The sequence below is a fragment of the Frankliniella occidentalis genome, unplaced genomic scaffold (assembly GCF_000697945.3).
Source record: "Frankliniella occidentalis isolate FOCC.00 unplaced genomic scaffold, Focc_3.1 Scaffold1, whole genome shotgun sequence".
Taxonomy (NCBI): Eukaryota; Metazoa; Arthropoda; class Insecta; order Thysanoptera; family Thripidae; genus Frankliniella; species Frankliniella occidentalis.
In genome coordinates, this window is record NW_026267131.1 from 4,152,777 (window position 1) to 4,161,903 (window position 9,127).

At 55.3% G+C, this 9,127-nt stretch overlaps 1 protein-coding gene across 1 annotated transcript; it reads right to left on the bottom strand.

Annotated features, from left to right (window-relative positions):
- Positions 1 to 2,512: 2,512 nt before the first annotated feature.
- On the bottom strand, positions 2,513 to 5,150 carry LOC113205704 (ejaculatory bulb-specific protein 3-like). The gene is made up of 2 exons (XM_026421421.2): positions 4,837 to 5,150; positions 2,513 to 3,410 (listed from the first exon to the last, which is right to left on the bottom strand). Exons 1-2 carry the CDS (start codon positions 5,060 to 5,062, stop codon positions 3,214 to 3,216), a joined length of 423 nt encoding a protein of 140 aa, XP_026277206.1. The 5' UTR covers positions 5,063 to 5,150; the 3' UTR covers positions 2,513 to 3,213.
- Between the last annotated feature and the right edge of the window lie 3,977 nt (positions 5,151 to 9,127).

Here is a 9,127-nt window from a genome sequence, read left to right on the forward strand (position 1 = left end):
CCAGCAAACTTATCAATGAAGCAGTGAACCGACTTCCGGCTGATCCCCCGTGTATATCATTGCGAGCAGCACGGCAAAGGACCGCCCACACTATGCGGACTCCATCGTTTCGCAAATTGATAGTGTCGTAAAGTTTCTTTGCGGCTCGTTACATTTATCACGGTGTATACGAGGGGCCCGCCGGAGTTATTGAGGTGCCGAAATATGTAATGTCCAGGCGGTGTGATTTAGGGGGCCCGCGGTGGGACGTGAGGCCGGTGCATTAGGAGGAGGGAACAACAAGCCGACCAACCACCAATCAACGCCCCCCCCCCCTCTCTCTCTCTCTCTCTCTTTCTCTCTCTCTCTCTCTCTCTCTCTCCCTCTTTCTCTCTCTCACTCGCCCCCTCTTCCTCTCTGTCTCACACCCCAACTGCAACGTCCCACTATTATTGCGAGCACCAGTCGTAAAAGGCTTTCGCTTGTTGGTGCTTCGTGCTCCCGCCGCCCTGGCCAAGTCCTTTCTTCTCTCTTGTTTCCCACCCCTTCCAAATGCACACAAAACATTCTCAAGCTCACTGATTTTCTACCCTGAAATTTTCGTGACCGTTTTCGAAAGTTTGTCGACGGCTCAGTGAGAGATAATCAGTCATAAATACAAAATCAATTTGACGTAAATTCGTCAAAATGTCGTTAAAGTCGGGGACATATTTTTGTCAAGATCACGTCATTGTAGGCGCGGTATTACGGGAGTGACAGGGGGTCAACCCCCCTCTCCCCAAACGTCTCTACTGAGCCGCCTGAAAGGTTGGGCCATTTGTGCCACAAAACCCCTGTATGTAGGCAACCCAAGGTGCACCCCTCCCCCGCCCCCCCTGTCAGCTGGACCTTATACCGCGCCTGCGTCATTGAAGTTCAGTTGATGTCTTTTGGATTGAGAGGGTTGAGCGGTTAACTAATGCCTTTACTAGATGAAGACACTCTAGATCGATATCTACCTCTACGGGCCAGCGCAGTGGTACAGCGACTCTGCGGCTCTGACTTTTCCCCGTGTTAGCCCACAAAGAGGTCGTGCTAAAAGACGAACAGTACGCAAATAAGAAATAACTCAAAATAAACTGGAAGACAATAACACAACGCCTGAGGGGAAGGGGGTGGGGCTGAGGTAAGGATAAGAGTGAGGATCATGAAGGGACTGAAGACTCCGCGGGAGGGGTGGCAGACCGGGCCGCAGCCCGACGCAGCTTATCTCGAGAGAGGCATTCGCCTGGATGTGGTTTCTGACGCTCGGGTGCTCCCCGCCCGCCCGCCCCATCTCTTGGCTCCGACTTTCTCTGTTTCTGGCGCACTCTGTCAGGCTACTACTGAGTGTACGCCACTCCGCGGGCACATCTCAGTGCGCCACTCTCCCAGGGGCGGAGGGGGGTGGAGGGTAGAGTGTGTCGGAAGAGGGACGTAATACCGACGAGTGACCCTTCTGCGGCTGGCGAGGTGGCAATACAGCCTCAAGAAGACAGATAAAGATATCGGTATGGCTCCAATAACTCTGGCATCAATCAAATACTGTAGCAGGAACTATATTCAGATCTTTGAAGCGAGTGCGTAAGACAGTGCCCCCCCCCCTCTTCATTTTACTCCCCATCGCTCTCCCACCTCAGCCGGCTCCGCCGCGGCCGACAGCCGAGTCTGCTCCGCTGCGCGTTGGGTTGCCTAAGTCGCGCGGGCGCGCCGCAGACAGCCAGCTCCCAGCTCCGCCCCTCCGCCGTGCTGCCTCGCTCCCGCGCTATGTTTTTCATGAATATGAAGCCGGCCGGAGCCGCGGGCCCTCCCGCTGCATCCTCTGGCGCGGCTGCATTGCAGAGTTCCTTTTGGGGGCTGAAACTTGAAGCATCCCCCCCCCCTTACCCCTTTTCCCCCCATTCCCCTCTGACTCGTCCACCTACCTATACGAACGCCGGCCCTCCTCTGCCATCTTGCTGCTGTTTAGTCACTTCGGAGAACGAGGAACGGAGGTCTGTTCCGGGAAGACAACACGCTGCTCGCGGGCCATGCTGGAGAGTTCTGAGTTCTGAGTCTTGTACAAGACCCCACTCCGCGCCAGTCTGACGTAGCGTGTTGGCAGCAGGTACAGGTACCCGCCTGAGCGCACACCTACCATAGTACTACACCGGGATATTAAAAGCTTGACTCACTCACTAGCCTGACATTTTCAAGTGCTTAGGTAGTGCACAACATTTTATAGGAGTTGAACTATTCTTTCCGATTCTTCATGTTGTACGAGGATGATTTACACTTCCGGTGGTTGTGGTGGTGGTGGTTGTGTACTTTTACCATAGTGCATATTTCAACCGAGTTCAGCGCTCGGGGAGGCAGTTTAAGACTTTTCAAGGCATGGGCCTACTTACCTTGTTCTTGGTGCACATTTAATCAAGAAGCCAATTACTCAGTCCTTGAAAAACAGGTGTGGGAAAGAGTATCAAAATGGTGATTGCGTTTAGGGCGTAAACAGGAAGACAGAACAAACGTGCGTAAATTGGTTTGAAGCAGGCTTTTATTTTTATCACAATTGCTTCCATTTTTATCTCCTGGACGGATTCAGTTCAGCGCAGCGGGCGATAGAGATTGCTCCTCGAGTCTGAAAACAATACAATGCAGACAGCTGCCGAACGTGTAGCGCCGGCCGGCGTGTGAAGTGAACAGAAATAACATCCCGGACCTGTCGCAGTCTTATTTACGTCTAACTCCTCATCACAGCCTGATATTGTGATTCCAATCAGCGCGTCTCCTTCGCGTGTCGCATGTGTGTTTGTGTGTGTTTGTGTGTGTTTGTTTTAATTGTGTGTTTGAGACCTCTGCTTCGCGGAACGTTGTCGGATGCGAATGGCACGATGAGACTCGCGGGTGCGTCCTGCTCGGCGTCTCTCTCGCCTCGTATCGATTCATCATCACCGGCAGAGCGAAGTGACGGGCTGGGCAATCGAGAGGAAGAGACAGCCTGGCGAGGAGAGCCGTGTGCGCGCGGAGAGTCGGTGAGGGGTGACGTCGTGGAGGGTGAGTTGTTGAGAAAGGGGCGTAGTAGAGGTGGGGTGCTCTCCCGTTTGTGGTCGTCCCACAGGTCGTCGCAGACGTCTCTTCGGTGCAGCGGAGGTGTGTTGGTGGTGGTGATGGTGGTAGTAGTAGTGGTGGTGGTGGTGGTGGTGACATCTCATCCCCTTGCGCTACGAAGGGAACAGCTTAGATCTTCAGGCCGCGCTGGGCCGCCTCGGCCTCGTAGAGCTTGCGGTACTGGCCGCTCGGGTCGTACTTCTTCTCGAGGCGGGTCCACTCGGCCTCGCGGTTCTTGATGAGGAAGGTGAGGACCTTCTCGGCGCCGGCGCGGTGCCGCTCGGAGCACTTGGCGCACTTGTTGCTCAGCGCCTCGGGGATCACTCCTGCAAACAAAAACAGCAGCAGCCGTCAGACTTCAACTTTGCCGCGCAATCATTTTCCCGCCGCGCCGCCTCCGCGAAATATATAAGGGCGGCGGGCCGCGCTCGGGTGGTATAACAAGCTCATTCTCAAACCCGGCCCAGGGTGTGGCGAGACCGCCGTTCAAAAGTGCCCTTGTTAGCGTCCGGCGGCGCTACGCAGCGTGCGGAGTACTCGTATAGAACAGGCGAGTTGTTATCGCAATTAACAACTTTCGGACGCGACTTACTTTTACTCGTTCGTACGACACGGTCTGGACGGTACGACACGTGGTGTGGTGGCGCTGGTCACTGCAGTCTCCGGGTGATAGCACCCGCGACAAACCTTTTCTATATTTTTTGTATTTTTTTCTCAATGTCAAGTTTGGACGCGCCGTACGTGACAGGGGCTGCTGGAGGTGTGTGAGGCGCATCAGTGACGCAACTCGGCGTGCGCCCGGTCAACCAGTTCCCCGAGACGGTCCGGGACGGGGACCCGCGGTCACACACAGCGTCCCATGGGACCCCCCTTTTACGAACATCGGCCGTTTGAGGGAGACCGCGGGGTAGAAGGGGAGGGGAGGGGGGGCAGAACGCGAGTCGTCTCCTGTCAGACGACCGGGGGGGACGACATGTTTGGAGGACAATGATATTGAACGACGTACGGAAGGACGAGTTGCCCAATGGCATCGAACGACTCTAGGACGAGTCGGTCTGGACGAGATGGTCTCGTCGTCGCCGGGAGCAGGCCGCGAAGCAGGTTCTCATCCCAACGGCTGCCGGGTCTTCCAGAACATTGCGGAGGAAAAGTACCACGAGCGTTGCGTACTTATCCGCGCGGCCTTGTGTTACATTTGCGCATTGACTGCCCGCGCCGGCGGGGTTTCGTTCACTCTAATTTGATACGGAGTGTGACCACACTGTGACCACGTCGCTTGCACAATTTTACTTCTGCCGAACATCTGTTAACTTGAACTAGATTGGGCTTTAGAACAAGCATGTCTTGACGTTCAACATTTATTCTGTTTGCCGGTCCTCGCACCCACTCGTTACTAATTCTAAATTGCCTTCCCCGTCGAGGCGTAGCGTCAAATTGGCGGGTTAGGTTGCACATGTGGTGGAAACATAGTCGTAAATCGTGAAATCTCATCCACGCGCGGATCCGTCTCACAGATCAAGCTTTTCGTGTGCTTTTGAGCAGTTTGCGGCACAAAGTGAAGGCATACACACCAAAAATACATTTTAGAATGTATGATTTTTTTTTATCTTTTTTTAAATGTTTTGTGTTTGTTTGTTTGTTTGTTTGTTGTTTTTTTTCATTTTTTCTAGAAAAGTTTCTTATTTTTCCGGAAAAAAATCGGACCTTGTAATGCCTAATCCTACTCCCCTGATGAGCCTACTGCCTACTCACGTTTGAGCTCCTTGGCGTCGGGCGTGCACGGGCCCTCGTCCATGATGCAGCGGAAGTAGTTGGTGAGCAGGCGGTCGCTGTTGAGCACCGTGTCCAGGTCGACGTTGTCGAACCTCGACGTGTACTTCTCATCGTCGTCGTCGTCCCGGCGCACACGCTGCACCAGGGCGGCCCGCGCCACGGCGGCGAGCACGAGCACGGCGACGGCGGTCCGGAGCGGCACCATGGCGACGGCGGGTGTGCGTGCGTGTGTGTGTCTGTTGTGCCGGAGCGAGGGCGAGCGCGGGACTCAATGCCCCCGGACGGCATGCCGCTGGTTTTATACGAGCCCCGCCCGCCCGGTGGGAGCAGAGCTCGGCGCAGAGCTCGGATCAGAGTTCCCGTGTGACGTCACCCCCCTCCTGCTCCTGGGCAAGGTCGCCCCGCGCGCGCCAGTGTCTTCTGCTTCTGTTATTGTTGATATACCGAGCTCTCCTGCTGCTGGACGCGGCGCGGGCACCGGCGAGCACGGCCGCGTGTGAGTTGCATTCGTAATGGACATCCCGAGGGAGACCCTAAAGAGCACCACGATGGTGAAGAGCGCCGCGGCGGCGCCGGCGGGGGGGACGCGCGCGTGCCGCCGTGTGCCGCAAAGGGCGCCAGTGGCCCGACGAGGGACTCAGTAGCGATAAACTGTGATCAATCTTGCCTCCGCAGTAACAAATTTGGTCTTGTACCTTTCTTAAGAGAGGTACACTCTAAATGCACAAGGAAAATTATTGTTACTGACACCGGACTTCTCTGTGCATAACTATGAGTTACAATACAATGTGAAGATAGAATATTGCAACTAACTGACCATACACATTTGGTAACTAGCTAGTTACAATTTGATTGTATCTGAACTCAGTTATGCACCCAGAAGTCCGGTGCTAGTTACAATAATTGTCCTCGGACATTTAGAATCTACTGACGCACCGTGCTTGGAAAAGCGTCCAACTTGTACGTGATGCCCCGGCAGAGATACTTCGGGCTTCTGGGGGGAACTGCAGCTTCTACAAATACAAGTGCGGGGCATTCGGACACATAAAAGTGCGCGACAAAATTGCCACTCACGAAAGAGTGGGGTGGTGTCATGAATAGAAAAGTAAGTGACAGCCATTCGCAGAAAAAGTGTGTGACTTATATTGAAAAGTGAATGTATGGTTCTCCCACATTATTATGTGTTTCCCATTTTCCACGCACTTTTAATTGCTTAACAGGGTTTTGTTTGTAGAGCGGGCATGTTTTCCGTGGTGTTAAAAACGAGTTCGATAGTAAGTCATAAAGGCTGCGATCATCATAGCGACGATTACCATGACGAATGGTCCGGCCGCGAGGTTAAAAACAATCGCGCTCAAGCGGCGGAAATTTCTCGACATTTATCAAGATGAATGAAACGACGATTCATCACTGCGTAAAGCGTGCGCGGGGCAGGGCGCCGCGCTTGCATTCCGCAGGAGCAGGGTAGTTAAATGGATCGCCACGTCCGTGTCGCCTGCAAGCTCTCAGTCAGCCGAGCGCCTGATGGGTAGGCAACATCTTGCCTGCAGTGCGTGCGTGTACTGCGGGGTGGCCCAGCCAGGGTCTCGCAGGCGCCCATACCTCCCGCGCGCAATTTGCACCCAAAACGGACGTGCCCTCTGGAGGATCCCTGGACAAGCGTGCTGTGCACACGCCGGCTGAGCGTGACAGCGTGACGCACGCTCGGCTGGGCAGCAGCCGCGCGCAGTCTCAGACGTCTGGGCCGCGCCGGCGGGGTCGGTACTCCCGCCGAGACGAGCCTGGGTACAGCAGGGGGCGGCGGCGCCTGCATTTGCGTGCAAGAGACCCTGAACCTGCTGGGCGCAGCGGTCGGCCGGGACCGGGCCGGGCATCGGGCCGGGCACTCCGGGGCACTCCGGGGCACTCCGGGCAGGACGGCAGATAAGCATCCTGAGAGCTCTGACGTCGAAACACCCTCAGCGTCGCTCTGCATCGTGTTTTGCTAGTTTGTTTGTTTTGTGCTTGGCTTCTTGCAAACTCGAAACGCTGCGTGCCGCTTCATTCCACGTCAGCGTTCTTTTCCACAGTGCATAATGTTTCCCTCCTCTTGGACACTATGAACTTTGACGTAGTTTGAGGACGTCCTCTAAGGTTTTAGAGCGTTTAAAGTGTTCATCTCTCGTTAATTAACAAGTTAATTTAGGCAGCTGAATGCATGTGTACAGGTATTTAGGGTTTGCCTACCTGGCGCCTCGTGGGCAGAGGGAGTAGGCAAACCCACCCGCACAGGCGCGTGCACCGAAACGGACGGTGACCCTGTGTTGTCAACTGAGATGTGACCACATTATGATCACACTTCATTATGATTGCCCACCCTATTATCGCTCTCGTGAATCGGTGTTATTCGCTTCAGAAAAGAAAACGTGACGCATAGAGGGGGGCAGAAGGATTCCCCCCCCCCCCTGGTTCAATGCGAAAGCCGTGTCCAATAATTGTCTGTTAGCCAGGGCTCCCGGAACACAACAGGCCTCGAGATCGGCTCTCGTGCCGCGTGAGGGAATTCCCACTCAGCAGCACGTCGTGCTCTTGGCTAATCTCAATATAGTAACCGCCTTAGCTGCCCTCCTTTATCACTAATCTCGAGCATGCCGTGCCGAGCTGCGGTGAGGCGTAGCGTGGCGCGGCGCGGCGTGGCGTGGCGAGGCGTGGCGTGGCGCGTGGCGTGGCGTGGCGTGGCGTGGCGTGGCGTGGCGTGGCGCGTGGCGTGGCGTGGCGTGGCGTGAGGAGGCGGGGCGGGTAAGGCCCGCCAGCTACTTGTCCAAGTTTTGCTCCATCTTCCCAATTAGCCACTGCCCAACATGTTCCCCTGAGACCTCACCTCTGCTGCGAGACTTTGGCAAAGAACGTTCAAATAGCCGCGTGGCAGCGCCCCGAGGCGTCGAGAATGACTCTATCACCCCCCCCCCTCCCACACACACACACACGCCTTCTTCCCAACACACACTGTCTCTCGCCGTCTCTCTCTCCCTCCCCACCGCTCGGCACACCGACACAGGCAGGGTGAGAAAAAGTCTCTTAGTTAGCTGATTGAATTGGAAGGTGTGAGTGAAGGATTGCGAAGACTGCAAGAAATTGTTCTGGCGATTGGAGGAGGCAAACCTGGCCAGTTTTGAGACCACGGCAAATGCAAAGCAGGACTTTTAAAGAAATTACTCTTTGATTCAATTTTTAATATTGCCATAAGGAAAATCAATCATGCGTCATGGTTTATGTCTTTGATGAATGAATCCGATTGAAATCACCTGAGGGGAAGAGGTATCGCTTCCACGTCCATTCGGTCAGTCAACGACGACGACAACGACACCGAGTAGAAGAGTATCGGGTCGTGTCTTTGATCCCCGGCATAAAGAAAATGCCCCCCCCCCCCTTTTCTGCTTCCTTCCTCCCCCACCTCTGTTTCTCTCCCAAACCTTCTCAGTAACACTTACTTGCTTTTCTTTATTTCAGGTCGCACTGCATCAGCAGGAACCCTGCTGCCTTCTGCCCCCTGCCCCCTTCCTCTTCCGCCTCGCCTCCCCCTCCTCCTTCTCTTCCTATACCTCCTCCATGCTCCCTCCTTCTCATCCTCCTCTACTTCTTCTTGTTTTGACAACGAAACCTACTCGTGTTTTCGCCAATGGAAACCTGACGCCTTTTGCGGTGGCGCCCGCGGGTTTTCCCCCCCTTTGTAAGACAAAGACGGCCTGCCGAGCAGTGATTGCTTGGAAAGTGTTTTACTGCCTTCCACCTTCTGCCCGGCGCGGCAAGACGCCTCGCCGACACCCGTCGGCGGAGTGTAGCCCAACCGCAAACGGGATGAGGCGCACACGGACGGTGCTGCGTTGATGGTGTCTTCGGGTGTCTCGCACTAACACTATGGCATGAGAACAGGCGTCCTCTGCGGAAGACACGTGTCAGAACAGAACGAAAATCGACGTTCTCCCTCGCCTTTTGCGTCGGCAGCACCCCCCCCCTCCTCTCTCTCTCTCCCTCCCGCAGCGTCGCCAGGGCAGAGGGACTTCCCTGCAGCTGCAGCTCCGGCAGGCAGGCGGGCGCGGGCGCGGGCGTTGCAAAGTCTCGCAGTCAGTGCAATGCAGGTTCCCTACACGCATGGAGTTTTGGACCGTGAATCGGGAACATTGATAGTAGCCCCCCACCCCCACCCCCCTCCCAAACCAAACGCTTACACCGCGCTTGGCCCGCTCACAGCCGCGCTATTAGGCTATTAGCGAGAGCGGGAATAATCCCC

What these genes read in the sequence shown, in the direction of transcription:
- LOC113205704 (XM_026421421.2), bottom strand. Translation starts at nt 5,062, where the DNA reads ATGGTGCCGCTCCGGACCGCCGTCGCCGTGCTCGTGCTCGCCGCCGTG. An exon ending in CGACGCCAAGGAGCTCAAAC is followed by an intron (nt 3,411 to 4,836) that starts GTGAGTAGGCAG and finishes TTTTGTTTGCAG; the next exon opens with GAGTGATCCCCGAGGCGCTG.